The sequence below is a fragment of the Carassius gibelio genome, chromosome A14 (genome assembly GCF_023724105.1).
Source record: "Carassius gibelio isolate Cgi1373 ecotype wild population from Czech Republic chromosome A14, carGib1.2-hapl.c, whole genome shotgun sequence".
Taxonomy (NCBI): domain Eukaryota; kingdom Metazoa; phylum Chordata; class Actinopteri; order Cypriniformes; family Cyprinidae; genus Carassius; species Carassius gibelio.
Window position 1 is genome coordinate 12,417,031 of NC_068384.1, and position 19,984 is coordinate 12,437,014.

The following is a 19,984-nucleotide window of genomic DNA, read 5'->3' on the forward strand; positions in this document are numbered from 1 at the left end:
AAGACGTCTCTTATGCTTAATTTATTTGATCAAAAACATGTATTTTATTCCTGTGATGGCAGAGCTATATTTTCAGCATCATTCCTCCAGTCTTCAGTGACACATGATCTTTCTGAAATCATTCTAATATGCTGCTTTGCTGCTCAAGAAACATTTCTTTTTATTAGCAGTGTTGAAAACATGCTGCTCAATATTTTTTTCCAATTTTTTTCAGGATTCTTTGATTAATGGAAAGTTAAAGAACAGCATTTATTTGAAATATAGTTATTTGGTCACATTATAAATGTCTCTAATGTTTTCCTGTGGCTCAGTGGTCCAGCATTTCGTTAGCAGCGCAAAAGGGGACTGAACTTGAATTTGGCTGGCTAAAACTGAAACTTTTTAAATTCCATTATTTTTGGTCAAATTGGACTGCCAAATGCTTTGGAGTACTGAGATATGTGTTAGATATGCATATGTAAGTTTTTACTCAAACTGAACAATTTTTCAGAAACCACTTCTAGCCGATTGCTTTAGTTTTAGGGCCTTAGTGGACTATTTGTAAATCACATAAATGCATCAAGAAAGGTTTTTTTTGCTCTCTTTTTTTCAACATTCTAGTGTACTTGTGTGGCATAGCTTTATATGGTAACCTATGACTGCTACATATTTAACATGTAGTGTTACACAAATGTGACACAGTGAACCTAGAGTTTGTAATGTTACAAGACAATAAAACTACAGACCTTTGAGATGGTCTGAACTGTTTTAAAAACCTCTTAAATTAACCAGGTGTTGCTCAGAGGCGGACTGAAAGCATGAGGCACGTCATGACATCATTGGTGTCATCTTGTGTCTGGGATGCACTCTGTAATCATTTACAACATCAGTAGCTCACTAGTCAATGAGTTAGTGACTAGTGAACAACTGCTAAATTAGTAAAGTTGAGTTGCTATGTACTCTTAAATAATGAATGTTAACAATGTACTTTTGATCTAGTAGTCTGCCGCACTAGTTCAGACAGTCTTATCACACCGTGTCCCATTCAAGGCAACTTGAGATGCTGTGTTTGACATCAAGAGCCTGCCGAATATCCAACTATCACCTCACCTGCCATTACAAAACCCTTCTCATTTCACACACCCGTTAAAGACACGCATACACACATTCAGCTAGTCATGTCATGAATGCCCCTTTGAACAGACGCACATCACATCCTGCATCCAAACGTATGTAGAATTTAGATAACACTCTAAAGATAGTCAAAGCGGATAAAACAAGCTCTACAACAATGCAGAAAAGGTCTTTAGTTGTCAGAGGCATGATGTAACTGTTAGCTGTGTTCTGTGGTGCATTCCTCTCCATTCTTCCATTGAATGCAGCAGACCGATCTGTTGTATTCAACTGCACCTGGTATCTGTGTCAGACAGACCATTCATCTTGTTCCACTCTTTGATGTACAAGATTTCACCTTTAGAGCCTCACTCTCTCTATTAACAGATAAAACTACAGCCTCCTGCTGCTTTTGTAAGACTACATTCTGGAATCTCTGTTTTTGTGTGTGTGTGTGTGTGTGTGTGTGTGTGTGTGTGTGTGTGTGTGTGTGTGTGTGTGTGTGTGTGTGCGCGTGTGTGTGTTGTGAATAAATTGTGTTATTGCTCCAACTGAGTGACTAATTTTCTACACGCTGTGTATGCCAAAGTTCGCTTATTTGAGTTCTTTGTGTTTTCAGATAGTTTTTCCTAAATTTTCCTCAATCTGTGGAACATGAGGTTGATGGGATATTATAGTATGCGTTTTCCATACTGGACACTCAAAGGCTTTGTGAATACCTCCATCCCTCATGCCTCGAGATGACAGCAGCTGAGTATTGCTGTATTTGCAGGCCCTGATGGAATTAGATGTCTCTCTTGCTTTTCTTCTCCCTCTATATTTCTCTCTCTCTTTCAGACACAACAGGCATTAGATGGGGCTCCAATTGTATTTCACCATCTCGTCCGTTAAGACTTTGAATCTCTGTGCTCTACACATTCAAACCACAAAATGACTAGAGGAACTTTTGAGTGTTTACAATAAGGGTGTTTATATACACAAGTTGCCATTTAGAATTTTTGAGAGACTGACTTGGCTCAAAATAAAAGCATATTTTAATTAATTGCAAGTGGAATATTTAGATTTTGGGAGAAGAGGCAAGGGTGAATGACCACATCTGAATTGTTTTCATCTCATATTTACCATCTCAATAGGTGGTATTAACATACTTGGGCCAACATTATCACTGTCAGGCATGAGCAGCCAAACTCTGCTATTTCACAGCACCGCTGATTAGTGCACCCAGGCATAGTTAATCCATCCTGTCAATCACCAGAGGAAGTTACCATGTGGGTATCAAATGATAAACACTCCGACTCAGTTTGCCTAGTTTAGCTGCTAATAGAATCGGTCAACGTTCACTTTCAGGTTTTGAAAGCGGTCTGTGTGTGCTTCTGACTGAGCAGCATGGTAATTTTGATTAATTACAGTTTGTGCATGAAAGTTTGTGTACATGTCAACTTATTGTGGCTTACAGTGTGTGCTTATATAGAGTGTGTTTTTGTCATATTTCCATTTAGCAACAGCTTTTATCCCAGTTGCATATGTACAATGTGGTCAAATCCAATAGGGAAATGTGATCATTTTATCCTCTATTCAGTGGTAACTCTAGTTTAGTTTGCCAGATCTGGAGAACACATTCAGTGCTTTGATTGCTTATGACAAAGGATGGGGTGCTTTGTGTATGTGTGCATATCTTTGCACAATTTATTTTCTAGGTATTTACATAATATGTTGCATGTTGTTTTTAATGCTAAGAGAGGGGAGAAAAATCAGCTTCAGCTATTAACTGTGTCTGTAGACCATTGGTACACCATCTAGAACCATAAACAAATCCAAAGTCCTATAATTTATCCTATAGTTTTTGGAACATTGTGGCTGGCTACTAGCTTAATTGTGTGTGTATCTGTTTGAGAATGTGTCCAGCAGACAAAGGGAGTCGATGTCCTGTCTGAACAGTTGATGCGGACACCCTTGATTGCCAGCCGAGACGAGGCCATAGCGGTTTATTATTCTACCATAAAAATACACCTATGGCATGCATGCTCCCAAAAGCCAGCTAGATTTAGTTTTTCACCAGAACTATCCATAGAAATGTTAGAAAAACATACTATATGAAACTTTGTATGTTCCCTTTATCATCTTAGTTCATAGCATAGTATTCCTATTTATTGATTTTTAAGAGTATTTATAATATGCAAATTAGCTGGAAAACATTAATAAAGTCTGATGTTGTACATTCATAGTTACTGACTCCAATTTAACATTCCCACCACTGGTTTTATTCGTACTTAATGTTTTTGAGCCCCTCTGGTCCTGTCTGATTGTTCAATACATTGGCCCCCAATGAAAATTATTTAACTGCCATTATCTAAGAGAAAATTACATTACCTCTGGGACTGTCGAATTTCAGCACAACATGAATATCTTTTCACCCATGCACAGTTTTCTCTAATTCCTCTTGGCAACACACAACACTTGTTTCATTCAGGGTCAAAGATGACATTAGCAGAGTGGAGGAAGGCATTCAGTTTCCAGTCATTTGGGATTTCCTGCCTCCCTGTTGTTTTGTTAGACATCAAAGTATACTTTTCTGTAATGGTGAGTAGATTAGTTAATTTAGAACACCTGAAAGCTGTGGTAGATTGCTCCAGGCAGGTGTGCCTCTCGGCTTTATGCTGGGGCCTTTACTGCTTTAGATTACAGGACGTTGATTTGTCTCTGAGTGCCGAGTTTAGACAATTGGTGCAAGCATGCATGTTGAATGGTTTTGCAATCTTTGACATTTAATGACAGGTATTTTCAACACAGTTAAGCCAAAAAATACAGGATAAGCAAAGACAACTGCATCTCACACCCCACTACCCCATGCCAGAATATCCCTGTATTGTGAATCAGACCCTGGGGAACAACAGCGCACCCTTTCTTTTACTCTGTTTCTCTCTCCTTTTATCTTTCGGTCTATCCAGTTTCCTTCTTCCCTCAAAGACTTTCACACTCTTCACTTTGGATGTGCCTGCTATGATTAAGATGTTTTACATTGAAAAGACACATTTTCCACAAACTATTATAATTAACTGAGAAATGTATGTTTTCTTTATCATTACATCACTGATTGCCTTAGTATCACACAGTTCAAGACTGATTAATCTGTCCTGTGGTTGTTTATTTAATTAGTGTATTTTGGAAGATGGATGTTCTGATACTGACCTTGCTTTGGCTCTCATTTTAGGAATCATCTGTTTTGGTTGTGGAAATTTGAGAAGTTTATTCTGTTCTGATTTGGAATTTTAAAGAAATTTATCCTACTAAAGTTATGAACTGATTCAGTAAAGAAATGAAGTTTGCACTTGGTACCATGCAGTGCTTTCTAAGAGTGATTGGTGGTAACATCCAGTAATCTTGACTGTGATAACAGACAGTTTATGCATATCTGAGTTATTCCACATTAAAATATGACACAAATAATGGCCCTCATAGCTTTTTCTTAATCTCATCCCAGGTTAAATTAGCTCGTCTGAAACATTAGGTACTTGTAACTATTTGGGTTGGTGACATTGAGGTGAATGCAGTGGTCAGTATTCCTTTACTTTCCATATGCATATTATATTAGCAAATTGGAGGAAGTTTTTATTTTTAATTGATTTTATTTATTTATTTTTACTAAAATGCCTAATTATATTTCATGGTTTCTTCTGCGAAATTAAATGTGAAAGTAAGCTCTATAACATAGGGTCATGTATGAAATGATTACTAGGTATGAATTAAATAAATATAAACTATTATATAATAATTATAAATATTATTTGAAAAGTGGTCTAGTGATGTTAGAGGTTAACTGTAATGTGTTTTAATGGTTACTATATTGCAAGTACAAATATAAACTAGAAAAATAGCATCTAGAACACTTTAAGTCACTGTTATATGCTTTAATGTTAAATGCTTAATTTAATAATTGTTAAATGATTTCATATTTTATTATTACAAATAAAACAAAAAAGTTTTTTAGAAAGTGTTTTCTATTAAAATATAGTTTAAAATGTAATTTATTCCTGTGATGGCAAAGCTGTATTTTCAGCGTCATTCCTCCAGTCTTCAGTGTCACATGATCCTTCAGTAATCTTCAAGCAACATTTCTTATTATGGTCTGTGTTGAAAACAGTTGCTTAATATTTTTTGCTTTTTTTTTTTTCAAGATTATTTGATGAATAGAAAGATGCGTGCGTGCGTGCGTGCGTGCGTGCGCGCGTGTGTGTGTTCCTGACATGCACAGACAGCTGTGTAATGATATAGACCCTTTTTTAAAATATGGTAACATCTTACCCCACTGTCTCCCATGTATCATATGAAGAAGGCATTCTGATAGGTCAGGGTCATCATTTGGGATCAGGGTTTAAGAGAGGGGATCTGGGAAGTACCATTAGCAGTTCACAGTTGGCATCCCTACTCCAGCAGACTGCCGCTCTCATCTGTCTCTCATTTCACCTCTTCTTGTCTGTCTGTCTGTCACACACACATTTAAAATGCACCAGGATGAGAAACATTCCAGTCACCCCTTAACTAGATTTCATCTTTTAAGTTTTGGTCAGATTGGTGATTAAAAGCTGAGCTCTCTGTAGTACTGATGTTGTAAGAGTCCAGTTAAATGATTTGGTTAGGTCCAGAAATCAGTCACAGATTGTCTTTGGTGCTCTGTCTCATCTCTCTCTCTCTCTCTCTCTCTCTGTCTCTCTCTGTGTGTGTGTGTGTGTGTGTGTGTGTGTGTGTGTGTGTGTGTGTGTGTGTGTGTGTGTGTGTGTGTGTGTGTGTGTGTGTCTGATTACCAGGCGGACATGATGTTCAGTTCAGGAGTCTTCTGGATGGGTCTGATCTTCATTCCCATCACCTCTCTGGTGTTTGATGTGGCCTACAAAGTGTAAGATGAGATTCTTCTTCATTACAAGTCATTAAACTCTGAACTGATCATTCTATGAGAGATCCTTGTTTACATTTTTTGTAATTTATACCATTTTAAAAGTATTGATGTATCATTTAAAGTGCTTGCTACATTCATTTGGACACGTTTAAATAAAGTTATTTGGATACAAAATATATTTGGACATATCTAATTTTAATTGTTTACTCAGTTAACTTTAGTCCATTGAACATTAAGTATTTGAGTAGAAAATCCATGATTAAATGAAGTTAAGCCAAAGTGTTATAATAACATAGCAAGTTTAACCTAACTTTTCTGTACACATATAGTAGTAGTAGTTAGTAGTAGTAGTAGTAGTAGTAGTAGTAGTAAATCTTGTTAGCAGGTTTTTAACGCAAACACACTTGACGCCAACATCACAGAAGCTTAAATAGCAACAGAACATTTAACAAGTCTCCCTATTTTCTCATATTGCTAAAAAATGCATCAAATATAATTATTTTTCACAATTTTCTCCTCCTATACAGATACTTAATTGAACAATTTATTTCAAAATGATCGAGCAAAGCCAAAGTGTAACCGTTTCAAGTCAGTTTGACATGATGCAATTGTGTTTGAACAAGAAACCTGAAACACTGGGGTTAAATCTAAATGAATTGTTTAAAAAAAGAGAATAGCATAAAGGCAAATTTGCTGAAGGCAAATACTGTAATGCACCGAATAAATAATCATGCATAGATATGAGACAAAACTAAAGTAAATAAAATAAAAAATAATAATCATAATAAAAAATCTATATTATATTAATTTAAATATTTATTATTTGTAACAATATTTTTGTTTACTTTTGTGTAGCAAACAGTTATTGCTGTAAATTAAAAAAAATCCAGCTTTTAATATGTTTTTTTTTTCATTGGATTTGTTAAAATATTTTCTGCATTTTTTTTTTTTTTTTTTTTTTTGTAGAGTAGAGTAGAATAGGGGATTTTCAGTTACAGTCTGAGGGTTTTTTCTTTCATCGTTCTCAGTTTCACCTCGTTTTTTTCTGTGTTTCAGTATGAAAAAGGTTTACTTTAAGACCCTGGTTGATGAGGTGCAGGAGTTGGAGGCACTGTCGAAAGATCCAGGAGCTGTGGTGCATGGGAAGAGGTGAGGGCAATTCCTCGTGAATTCATAATAAAACAGAATAAGCTAAAACAGCAGATCAGCAGGGATCACCTCCAAGTGTAAACGATCCTACTGGCTTCTCTCCCGGCTCCGGTCTCATTCGGTCTCCTCAACCTCTCACTGGAGACACGTCTGTGCAGCAGGAAGTTTGTCTTTAATTCGATCGCTCTTCTGTGGGAAGAAAAAAAGATACATAATGATGTCTGTGTCTCAGTACTGTTCCTCTTTGTGTCCTTCCCTGTAGTTTGACCGAGAGAGCCCAGCTCCTGAAGAACGTCTTTAAGAAGAGCACCGTCAGTCTGTACCGGTCTGACTCCATACAGCAGAATATACTCCGTACGTCAGCGACACACATGTGCTTTGCCAGCCACAGGAACATGGATGCAGACACACCTACATGTTCTTCACAAGGCAGACACCACAGACAGACTCATGCAGAATCACTGATGCACACACACTCTACCATACCCATCTGCAGCATCCAAATGCAGGTTCACGCTCAAACGCAAGGGCTTATAGATGAGCAACTGCAGACACTCACAGATGTACAAATCTGAACCAAAACCCATGAACATTAGGTGAGGATGGTTGTTCTTGACAGCTGTGGATAGCAACTAATGTAGTCATAATATTACTTGAAATCAACAGCTGCATTAACAGTGTTCAGGATAGACTGAGATGGCACCAGTCGTAGAGTTTCTTCTCAGGCAGCTGTTATTTGGGCACCAAAACTCAAATCTCATGTTTTATCAGGGAATAACTTGCACCACTTGAATTTCGCTGAGGATATCACAGTCTAGATCTGACTGATTACTGAAGCTCATTCATGAGGTCATAATATGTGCAGTCACAAAGTTCACACACACACACACACATGCACACAGTCTTATCAAATGACTAACATTTCCTTCCTGGATATGCTGTTATACTACACTTCCACTTTTCATGTGCTTCCTTTCAGTGGTTTTCAACTGGTGAGCTACAGGTCAAATGCTCAGTAAGGATAGAGGAATAAGGCTTATAATAAATGATTATATATTTTATAATAATATTTATTTAGACAGATATTTCAAAATAAATTTGAATACATGATTTATATAAATTAATACAATTATAAACTTAAAAAAAAAATTCCAGTTCATTTTATAAAAATAATATAATATTTATTACGTGTATTTTATTAAAAACAGATATATATATTGAGATAATGCGATATATATATTTATTTATTTATTTATTTATTTATTTATTTATTTATTTTACCATTTCTTTTTTGCTTTTGTGTAATAAACTGTCAAATCTCCTGAAGCATAACCAGTTGAGAACCATTGTCTTTTAATTTCTTTGTAGTTTTACATTAACATTTATTTTTATTTTCTGTTCATTACCTCTCTTTATTTGCTGTATATTTTTTTCTGTTTGCTTTTAGGTGAGGATGGGGGATGTTCAGTGATAGTCTGACGTTATATGCTTTCTTACCCCTTAGCTCATACCGCTAAACAGTTGCCTTAAAGACACTATACATATTAACACCATAACTAAACCTGCATCGTCCGTCATGTCCTTCCCATTGCCCACCTGTGCATGTGCTGCCATTCTTCAGTGTTTTTGATTGATAGGCAGAGTCATATTTAATCATTTCAATATCCTGCTATCATTCCCACAATGCATTGCCCTCTTCGGCCTCTTGCATGTGCCCCCTCAGGCCAGCAGGTAGAGGTCGAGACGGTTGAGACATAAGGTGAGTCATAGATCAAAGGGCCAATCCCAGTGTGCAGTGCTGTAGAGCCCATAGTGCCTGCATGAGTGAGATCTGTCATATTAAAATAACTAGAATCTGAATAGCCGTCGTCCAAAAGGACAAGAATACCTATAGTTGATGGAATGAGTCCCATTTCTTCTTGTTTGTTTTGTTTTTTGTTTTCAGAAAGAGTAGTTGATTTTTTTTTTTTTCAGGTAGAATCAATAATCTGGTTTTACGACTGTCACAGTCTCTTATTTCCTGCCAGCTTCCGTTTAGATTCTGCCAAGATAATTACTGTTGACCACCCCGATCATCCCAGGCAGCCCACCCACATTGCCGTAACCAGTTTCTCAAGGTCCCCTCCGAGACAGATTTGAATGTTTTTGTTTATTTCTGGAAGCAGGCGGTCAGGATGTTGTGCGTCTGATGGGTTTTTTTGCCTCATCTTTCTGCAGACAGCAGACAAACCTGCTTTAATTTAACTCTACAAATAGTGTTTGCAGGTCATTGTAGATTCCCAACAACAGAATCATCCAGACAGTCCTCTTGAATCCTCTTTTGAGTTTACAGATGATATACCCAGATTATTATTATTTTTTTTATTATTATTGCTGAGCAAATAAATATGTATTTATAATAAATCAAATATAATTGTCTATTGTTACTTCATTAATTATTATATTATTAGTGTTATATATAATTTCTGTAATACATGAATAATATAATTTTATATAATTAACATTATTTAGAAATGTAAAGGCCTTGCATCATTTTTTAATGAAAACCATAAGGTGCGGTTACTTCTGTTTGTATGCACACATTATTTCCCTTCTGATTTAAGAAATCTTTTATTTATTTTCCAAAGTGAACACCCTGGTGATGATTTAAGGGAAGGCTCATACTAGAGAAACAAAATTAGCATTTTTTTCCCCATCTCTCTGCATGTTGTTTATTTTATTTCCTTAATGTTTTTATATGATTTAATTTATCACTTGTCTTGTAGGTTTGCCAGCAGAATGTTTAGTTGAATGTATTTATCTGATGCATGTTTTCTGGGTCCTGTTTACAGACGGCTACGCATTCTCTCAGGATGAGAACGGAGTGCTCTCCCAGTCTGAGGTCATCAGAGCCTATGACACCACCAAGCAACGGACCAGTGAGTGGTGAGATCCGGCTCGCTGGGCCCCGCCCCCTCTCAGAGGTCACTCAACTTTTTAAAGGCTGGCAGAGGGCTGAAGCCTGTCAACTTTGGCCAGCTTTGGGCACCCTGAGCAACAACGGATACGAAAAACAATGGACTGTGAGAGAGAGAGGGAGAGAGAAAATCAAGTTGTGCTGTAGTTGTGTATGTTCAGCAGCAGACACAAGCACTGAGCTAGCATGTTTTTGGTCAGTATGGTTTCTGATCTGTCAAACAGAGGAAAACAGCATAAAGAATTGACTCTCCTCTCTCCTCCGCCATTCCTTCGGCTATGAGTGTTACAGCCAAAAATGAAGAGGGTGGTGATAAAGGTGTTGAGAAACATTTGTGGTAATGGTCTTTGACTGTGACTTCCTAATTATTAATGGCACATAAAACCCTTTTGTTTTTATATTACATATGTATTTTATTTACGTCAGAAAACGAGCCGTATGCCAGATAACCAGAAATGAAGATCCAAAGAACATAAATGCAGTCTCTATTTTAAAAACAATGTTTAGGAATAATAATTATGTGTTAACCGGGTGTTTTTACAGGCCTCTGATGCGTTCTGCACTGATTTGAGAACTTTTCCCTTTATTTTTATTTTATTATTTTTCATATTAAATTCTAACGTATCCAGGCCTTATATTTGTTGCTGTCTTCAGCCATTACTGGATATATTTTTTGCATTTAGGTATTTATGTTGAATTTAAATTTAAGTTTTTCATTTAAGTTTTACATCTTGTTTTGATCAGTCTGATCTGTCGCGCCTGGTTCTTCAGGTCCTATCTTGCATGTATCTACTTTTTTTTTTTTTTTTGCAATTTGGGATCATTTCAACCGCTTTCTTGATCATGTTTCTTCATTCCTCATCTTACACGGCTGCAGTGATCACAAAGGTGCCTAACAGGATTTTTTCCCCCAGCGAGACAGTATTTCGGAGACTCTTGCTAGGCAGCGTTACACCACGCTTACACGTTAGACCAAAATAATGATGTATCAGGCTGCTACACAGACAAGAGCTTTCTAAGCCACACATCGAGCCTCGGCCACATCTATGTGTTCAGCTCCCCGTAAGGGACTCATGCGAAACTCTTTTAGATGATCAGATGTTCACCATAACATTTAGAACCAAGTGTGAACACAAGTGCCATTAGCATAGGGGAGGAAATGAGGATTTTGCCAGACCCACACAGTATCGATACAACTTTGTCTGTGTAGTTATTTAGTGAATTTGTATTTTTATATTGGAGTAAGTGTGACTTTTTGGACTGATCTGCTTTGTAATGAAAACGTCGTCCCTCTTTTTTGTGGTTCCCTTCAGACACTGGTCGTGGTTCATGAGCTTAAGTGACTACAGCGGTCTTATTAACGCTTCTTTTTCTGATGGTGGAGTTTGTGCGTTGGTTTTTTTCTCCCTGTGGGAGAGCACGCTTTGTATCGTGCGTCTGCGCAGTGTGTGTCCTCTGCATGTGCATGTGAGCTGCGTTTCGGATGCGTGTGTGACTGAGTGAGTGTTCGTGATCCCGTCCGGTGAACTATATTAAGAGAGACTTGAATGAGGATGTTTGTGGGACGTCCTCTGTGTTGTGCGGTTGTGTGCTGCTGCTTGTTGCGTTCATCTGCACGACTCCAGGTATACTAACTGTGAGCTACATGCCGATGCATGGCCCTGTACATCAGCAGGTGTGTGTCATATGTCTGGTCTGTGTGTTTCAGTTTGTATGAAGCTCTGCTAAAGCTTGACCAGAGATGTTGCACAATGCACTCTTTTATCTTTTATGTGATGAGTATTCTCTTATCTAGTTCATATCAGTTGCAGTTTATTTCTCTGGATGGATGTACTGTACATGTTTTTTATTTAGTTTCAGATCTCACTGTAACTATTCTAATTCCAGCAGAAAAGTCTTTTATTTAACGTGAAAAGAATATGTTTATAGCTACTGTGCATTTAGTTCCTTTAGGTGTGCTTTTGACCGATCATTGGTTTTGGTGGGTCATCGTTCGACTCAAACACTGGAAATATGAGGGGTGATGTTGGTTAACGGCTTGGACTGTTGCTTTCTAAAACCCTGTCTGTCAAAGTGACTGAATGCTTGAATGGAAAAGTCGTTCTTGATTTCGTCTAAGTGTTAATTGTACACTGAATCTCCCTCTAGTGTTGGGCACTTTAAAGAATGAAAATGCACTTTTATATGGTTTCGGATTCTCTGTTGGGGGTTTTATTTTTTTCTTTCGTATCTTTCTTTTATGTCTTTTTTTGTTAAATGATTGTTTAGCATGTTGGAACTGCAGATGTTTAAGTGTTTTGTCTTAATTGCCATGAAGGACTACTGAAATAAACTTTCCAACTGAAGCTGCTCTTTGGTGATTTCTCTCATTTTTTTGTTGCATTACCAGATTCTGTTTATTACATCCTGATGAAGCCTCAAGGTTGTTCAAGATATACACTATTAGTATAAAAGTAGTTTTGTAGCAGGCATCAGGAGAATCCCTGATCATATGTTGTATGGAGTATTCGCAGAACAGATCAGATGACTGTCTATCGGGGATTCATTGAACACAGAGTCATGATTTGGCAATAATCTTTTTTGTTTCCATACCATCAACTTCCAAGAGCTTATTTCCTGTCTAGACCAATACATTTCTAGCTTTTTTTACACAAGCGTTAAATTATACTTCAGCAAACATTTCCCTGCATGAATAAAGCTCTGCTTCTGGCTGCTATCACGTTTATTTCTTAAGAAGACAGTAAACTCTTAATGCATTGGATTTTGTTTCCTCTTTTAAAACACCTTTTAGTGTTTCGCTGCATGCAGAGCACTTGCTAATACTCACTTCTTCAGGATGTGTACTGCTGATCCTCTTCAAAGGGCAGTCAGGGTGTTCAAATTTATCTCTGTTTACAGCCACCAAAATCTTTTCAAAATGTTTAATCATGAGCAAACTCTATATTAAGCATCAAGTATTTTCTATGATGGTTGCATTGGACAGAATTTTGCTCTTAGTGTGGAAAGGCAAATAATGTTGAAGCTGGTCATCGTGTGTGGCATTAAACAGGATGTGATATCAATCTAAACAGGAAAAGGTGGAGAGATGTCAAATAGATGACATCCCCTGTAGTTTAGATCTATCATTCAGACTGCTCTGTTGGTCAGTGACATTAATAGAGTTGTTATCTGTCCCATATTTTAATAACAGCCATTTATTTACATTGGCTGCTCTCGATGTAAACGCATCCATGGCTGTGTCTCTAAAAAGAATTAGTCCATAGGTTAAAACAAGTTTTCCCTTCTTGGGTAACAGGACACTGGAACCTCATGTATTCTCAGCCTGTTCTAAAATGGAACCTTTTACGTTAGTGATGTTATACAGTTTCTTGAATGTTCTTTCATTCTTATGTCTAATGTATTCCTGTTGTTTCAGAGAGATGAGACCAACTAACCACAGGTGGAAGATAAAAGAGTTTAATTTAGCTCCAAAACACTGTTGGTTAGAGAGTGTAATACTTATATGAAGGCTGTCTCGCCACATGCTTCCAGCTGCTCCGTACATTTAGATACACCTGAACATTTACAAAACGTCTCACATCAAATATAACAAAACTGTGTAGCCAATGTAATCTGAAACGGAGCCAATAATGGCTTTCAGATTGCTACAAATTATACAAAATTGAAAAATGAATGTTCTCCAAACATTAGAAGCAGAGGTTTTCCCAAGGGTAGCTGTACATTCATGTGATGTTAACCTGTTCCTTGTGTGACCGATACTATATGTATTATGAGCAAGAATAATGCATGATGAATGCCTGTTTTAAACATTATTAACATTTTTTTTTTTGTCTCAATCTGGCAACTAAACCTTTAATCTGACCCTTTGGGAAAATAACGATAATTTATAGAAAACTCGCATTCACACAATGCACCATTTGTGTGCAGGACCCCTAAAATGGGATTGAGATTGTCATGAGATTCTGTCGTCCTTTTGTAATGCCTATACAGAATACATATAAAATTACCGTATTTTTCGTACTATAAGTCGCACCTGAGTATAAATCGCATCAGTCCAAAAATACGTCATGATGAGGAAAAAAAACATATAAATCGCACTGGACTATAAATCGCATTTATTTAGACCCAAGAACCAAGAGAAAACATTACCGTCTACAGCCACGAGAGGGCGCTTCAGTGTAGACTACAGCAGCACTGAGTAGCATAGAGCGCCCTCTCGCGGCTGGAGACGGTAATGTTTTCTATTGGTTCATTTCTCTTGGTTCATTTCTCTCGGTTCATGTCAAATACATTTGGATAAATAAGTCGCACCTGACTCAGCTGGAGTTCTTTAAAATATATATATATATATATAGACATCTTTCATCAAATAAGCAGATTTAAAGTGATTTGATGAGTTGCTTTGAAACAGGCGTCCATGTTCTGGCATGTTGTATCCAGCACTTGAGTGTCTGTCAGATTGATAGTTCACCATCTCACCAGCTTTAGTGGCCCACGTGGCTCTTAAATTCCAGCTGCGTTCTCAGAGTGGCAATTGAGCTAGCTGAAAGACACATCAGTGCCTATTTCCTTGAACAGTGAACAGAAGGCCCTGTAATATGAGTCTACAACAACTGCATTGTGAGTGACAGATTCTTTGGTGTCCGTTTCCTTTTGAGCAGGAGCCGGGAACCTCCGGTCAGCACTCGCTGAATTCAGCAAAGCCCTTGTTTGTGGAGAACGGGTCCTGCGGCAGGGGAAAGAAGAACTGTTGTGGTAGAAAGAAGCTGGAGCTTTGCAGGGTCTGGTGGTGCAGCTGTAACTGGCTGTGAGCGTGCGTGTGCTGGAGAGAGTTACTGCCCTGCAGTCCCTGCTGGGAGGTGTAGGGCGGTGGAGCCAACAGAGGCTGCGCCGGGGCCATGTGCACAGGAGTGGAGGCCGTGGAAGACGAGACCATCAGGAGCTGCTGTTGCGAGCTCTGTCCCAGTCCGTCACCCCGGCCCAGGGAGAAGCGCCGGACGGAGCTGCCTCCTCCCACTGAGCTGGAGCTGGTGGTGGCCGTGCTGGACTGTCGTGATGGTGTGCGGAGGCTGGGAGGGGCTGTGGTGAGGATCATGGGGATGGTTTCGCCCTGACTGCGCAGTGAGAAGCGGATGGGCTGCTGTGTGGGCTGCTTGGGTCGCAGGCAGGTGCAGCAGTACACGGCCACCAGAGAACCCACCACTACAAACGCCACGAAGATGGAGCCCACCATCAGGAAGGGCACATAGATGGGCTCTGTGAACGAGAGAAACGGCACGGCTGGTTAGAGAGACCAAAATGTGGTTTTCACAGTGATGCCATAGAAGAATCAATCTTGGTTCTCCAAAGAATCTTTATTGAACAATTCTAAAAAAAATGTCTTAGTGTGAAGAAATCTGAAGATCCTGTATTCACTAAAGACCCTTTTGTGTAATGGAAAGGTTCATCAACTATCTTCTGTGGTTCTTCATGAAAGAATCTTTATTTTTAAGTGTACTACTAGCTTTAAGTATTTCATGACAATAATGTTGTTAATATTTAGTCTTGTAAATTTTTGCTTCTCAAATGTGAGTTGTTTAATATTTCAGTAATTGCTTGTTAAAAGGATATTTCATAGGGAATATACAAAAATCACAAATGACAATTACTAAATATTGTACCCGTTTTCTTATCTATACCTCAACTACTTATTTTGCATTGTAATTTATTCAAAATAATATCTTTTCAATATCTAAAATGGCAAGAGGTTTTTTTTTTTTATACATATTTAAAGCACATATTCCCTGTTTGCTTGAGGCTATGGCTGTAAAACGCACCTAAATGTGTTTTGAATCCAGTGTAAACTTATTGATTATATTAAGTCAAAGAAACTGAAGGACATATTCTTTTATAGCTGAGATCAGTATATTAAGTTGAATTAGGAATAATAATCAGGTAAAACAGATTAGGGTTGACAGGTTATCTAAACCATTAATGTAGCCTTTATAAATATGTGTATGTATATATATATATATATATATATATATATATATATATATATATATATATATATATATATATATATATATATAAAATACTGATTTAAGAATATTTTGGTTGTGCTTGACATATAGTAGTGACCTACTGTACATTTGCTTTTTGGCATCCTCAGGTTTTCCTTTTATAACATTATCTGCTCTTATACGTGACCCTGGAGCACAAAACCAGTCTTAAGTTGCTGGAATTTTTAGCAATAGGCAAAAAAACATTGTATGGTTCAAAGTTAATACATTTTACTTTTATGCCAAAAATCATTAGGATATTAAGTAAAGATCACATTCCATTAAGATATTTTGTACATTTTTTAACAGTAAATACATAACTTATTTTTTGATTGGTAATATGCATTACTAAGAATTCATTTGGACAAACTCAAAGGCGATTTGATTTTGATTTTTTTTTGCACCCTCAGATTCCAGATTTTCAAATGGTTGTATCTCGGCCAAATATGGTTAGATCCTAATAAACCATAAATTAATGGAAAGCTATTTATTCAGATTTCAGATCATGAATAAATCTCAATTTTGAAAAATTTGCACTTAAGACTGGTTTTGTGGTCCATGGTCACATATGTTTGTGAACAGTCTACTCTTTTAAGATTAAATGACACTGTTGAGATTGACTTTATTAAGATTAAATGGTATGAGACTGATTGCACTTAATTTCTGATGAAGGAATCAAGTAAACCTGGCAACTTGTAGAAATGAAAAACTGTCTTAAGTTCCAATGATGAGTTAATTTTCTCCAGTGCCTGTGCAGGTGTGTCAGGTTAACCCCTGCTCTGTCAGACATTATAACAGGTGCCTGAAATCTCTATTGCTGTTTGTATTTTATCAGAGTAAAACATTTGGGTAATACACTTATTTCCCAAGACCTAAAATATCACTTAATCCTGTTGATGACATTCTGTAATATGATAATTTTGCTGGCAGCAAGAAAACTAGGCTATTATGAGTAATTCAACCAGATATGGTAGTTTATTTAGCCTACTGCTTATAATAAAATTTATACGATTTAATTCATACTTTGTTATATCTAGTACTTGGTTTTAGTTAATAATAAGGAATAAAACCACTTAACTTTGCAGTTAAAATCTTTTTCTAGAATAGAAATTTTATAGCATATTTGGTCAGTTATCTGAATCACATATGAGGTTTTTTTTATTTTTATTCTGTGTCTTACGGGCAGCATATTGCGTGTTGTTGTCCACTTCTCTGTCGTTGGTGCAGGTCCCCTGATCGAGGCGCGCATCCGGGGCCGCGCAGCAGTAGCGCAGCGAGCAGCTCCCGCAGCACACCGTCGCGTCCGCCGTGTCAACGCCCTCTGGACACTGAAAGCCCTCATGGTAATTCCCGCTGCTGTCTAACCAGCCGTGACAGTACTCTCCTCGGGCATCAGATATTCCCAGATTCCATGTCAAATACCCCAAGACCAGGCAATTGAGCAGGCGCACCATACCGCCAAGATGCGCTTTAATTCGCCAGTTCCTCTCAAGCAGCGCGCGCCCGATAAACTGGTCGTTTTTTGGTTAAGCGAGCTGTAAACGAACTTGAAACGAATAAGGAAAATACTCCATTAGCTCATAAGATCTAAATGTCACTGGAGTTAAATCCAGTGATTGTTGTCCAAATCCAAAACGAAGAGTCACCCTGCGCCGGTCTTGGTTTGTTTTAAAACTTCACTTCCAGAAATTCCATGATTTTGTCCGCATTTCATCCGCTCCCACTGTTTACGTCTATTTGTAAACTCCTCGTCGAATGCTTTAATATACATGTGAATGTAAAATAATAAAACTATCACCTATGCCTTTTGTGGTTTTATTTTTTTATTTATTGTTTTTCAAAAGACTGGTAAAAACACTTTGCTATCTTGCACTTCTCCCCCAAGAGGTTCTGGCTGCACAGAGAGCCGTGCGTCTGCTCTGAAGACACTTTTCAAATGTGCTGCTGTATTTAGTTTGTTATAGACTCGCACCCGCTCCGTTTCAGTGACGCGCACGCCGTTCGCTGGTCTGACGTGCGCATTCATGTAGCTGGTATCTGCGCATGTTGCCCAGGGAACGGAAGATGTACAATCACTTGGCGTTTCCAACAACTTCAATAGAAAAATCTGTTTCATTATTTTTATTTATTGCCTTTATCCTTCTAGTTTACTTAAGTTGCATATATACATAACATGGAGTCTTTAAAATTAAATTGATTAACTTCATTGCATCTGGTCAGTTAATTAATTAATTAATTTAGATACACAAAATTATTGGCGTATTCATTCAGTCGTTTGGGGTGAGAAGGGTTTGCCTTTAAATTAGTGTCATGTTGTCGCCCTCTTCTGGCCGTTGTTGCTGGTACAACACTGGTCTGAAGGACGCTTACTCTTATTACTGATTTCTTTATAAATAATTAGTCAGGGTTCTTCCACAGCAGATGCATATATTATTCTGTTGACGGTGTTAACAGTATTATTATTATTTATAATGTTTCCCCTTTTCAACACTGCTGTCATTCACTGGATGTAATTACATAATGTTAATACTCAGCACTTAAGCTCTATATGAAAAAACTAAAAGTAATTAACATATGACTTACATTTTAGACAAAAAGAGAGCAAATTTTGTATATATGAGCAATATCACACGAGGAGTGTTATACAGCCATAGGCACGAGGCTGTATAACAAATACATAAAAAATTATGTTAAAATACCCGTTTTGGCAAGTACCCTCAAAAACAGTCGGCTATGTCTCAGGTGAATATGAATAACTGAGAAAAGAATTTAGATGTGTATCATTATATTGGATTTGTGCATTATGTCTTAAAGTGACCACAGACTAATGTAATAGCTGCTGTTTGTCTTTAATGTTTATCCAATATTAATATACAAATATTAATATTTTAATTAGATATGATATAAGACCATTTGATAAACCCAAAACCAATTATATCTCATGTTTGACCACTATAGGGACATCAGAGCCAGTGGGGAGGTGAGGTGAGGAGGACTGAAGCTCACATTGCTGAAAACAGAAGCACATTTTGAAATAAATCCTTAAAGATAAAACATATTTGAAGTTTAAACAACTATTCTCACCTCAAAAACTCCTCAAACTACTTTGCCATTGATGCCTGCTATAAGAAAATGTTGCAAGCTGAGTGATCCAAACTGTGAAACGGTTCCTATGCTGATACTGGTACAATATCGCACGGCTAGAAAGATTCTCAGTCAGATCTGAGAATTAACTTTGTATAAATATCCCAAAATTCGTTTCCATTCATGCAGCCTAGGAAAACAGTTTTAAAACTCATTCATCCAGTGAGACAGAAGACAGGAACTCCATGTATTTATTTATTTATCTGCACAATATAATTTAATATTTTCTGTCTTTTATTTGTCTAAATTGAATGTAATATTAAATATCAAATTAAAAGTTGTATTAATATTAAATGCTGTCATCATTTACTCATCCTCATTTCCTATCAAAACTATTTGACTTGGTTTCTTCTGTGGAACATGAGATATTCTGAGAATTGTCTCAGTGGGATGTTTTTGTCCATTCTGTTGAAGTCAGCTGGCTCCAGTGTTCTTTAAAATATCCTATTTTGTGTTCTGCAGAAGAAAGTTATACAGGTTTGGAATGAAATGATGATGAATAAATGATAACAACATTTTCGTTTTTGGTTGAACTATCCCTTTAAGTATCTAGCTTATAATATTTGCATCTAGGCTATTTGTATTTCAAACTGGCACTGACAACTCCTAAAGGTCTTTTTTTTTTTTTTTTTTTTTTTTCAATCAGTTCAGACTAAAAATAACAAACAGACTAACAAACAAACAATAACCCCATAATAGACAACATGG

General features: G+C 37.2%; 2 protein-coding genes across 5 annotated transcripts in view; one reads left to right on the forward strand and one right to left on the reverse strand.

Moving 5' to 3' along the window:
* LOC128027507 (phospholipid-transporting ATPase IA) overlaps positions 1–12,436 on the forward strand; it is a 111,613-nt gene extending 99,177 nt beyond the window's left edge. For all 4 annotated transcript variants that reach the window (XM_052615189.1, XM_052615186.1, XM_052615188.1 and 1 more), the window contains 4 exons: positions 5,898–5,986; positions 7,043–7,135; positions 7,398–7,489; positions 9,967–12,436. In XM_052615189.1, the coding sequence (XP_052471149.1) occupies positions 5,898–5,986; positions 7,043–7,135; positions 7,398–7,489; positions 9,967–10,064 (372 nt within the window). In that variant the 3' untranslated portion in view covers positions 10,065–12,436. The remainder of the gene's footprint in view (positions 1–5,897; positions 5,987–7,042; positions 7,136–7,397; positions 7,490–9,966) is intronic.
* A 1,095-nt stretch (positions 12,437–13,531) lies between these two features.
* Positions 13,532–18,061, reverse strand: LOC128027510 (protein shisa-3). The gene is made up of 2 exons (XM_052615192.1): positions 17,313–18,061; positions 13,532–15,347 (listed from the first exon to the last, which is right to left on the reverse strand). The coding sequence occupies exons 1-2, from the start codon at positions 17,584–17,586 to the stop codon at positions 14,770–14,772; spliced, it is 852 nt and encodes a 283-aa protein (XP_052471152.1). The 5' UTR covers positions 17,587–18,061; the 3' UTR covers positions 13,532–14,769.
* Between the last annotated feature and the right edge of the window lie 1,923 nt (positions 18,062–19,984).

Bases quoted from the DNA above. Each gene is read 5' to 3' on its own strand.
- LOC128027510 (XM_052615192.1), bottom strand. From the start codon at position 17,586: ATGGTGCGCCTGCTCAATTGCCTGGTCTTGGGGTATTTGACATGGAAT. The intron at 15,348-17,312 runs GTAAGACACAGA...TCTCGTTCACAG, and splicing joins CAACACGCAATATGCTGCCC to AGCCCATCTATGTGCCCTTC.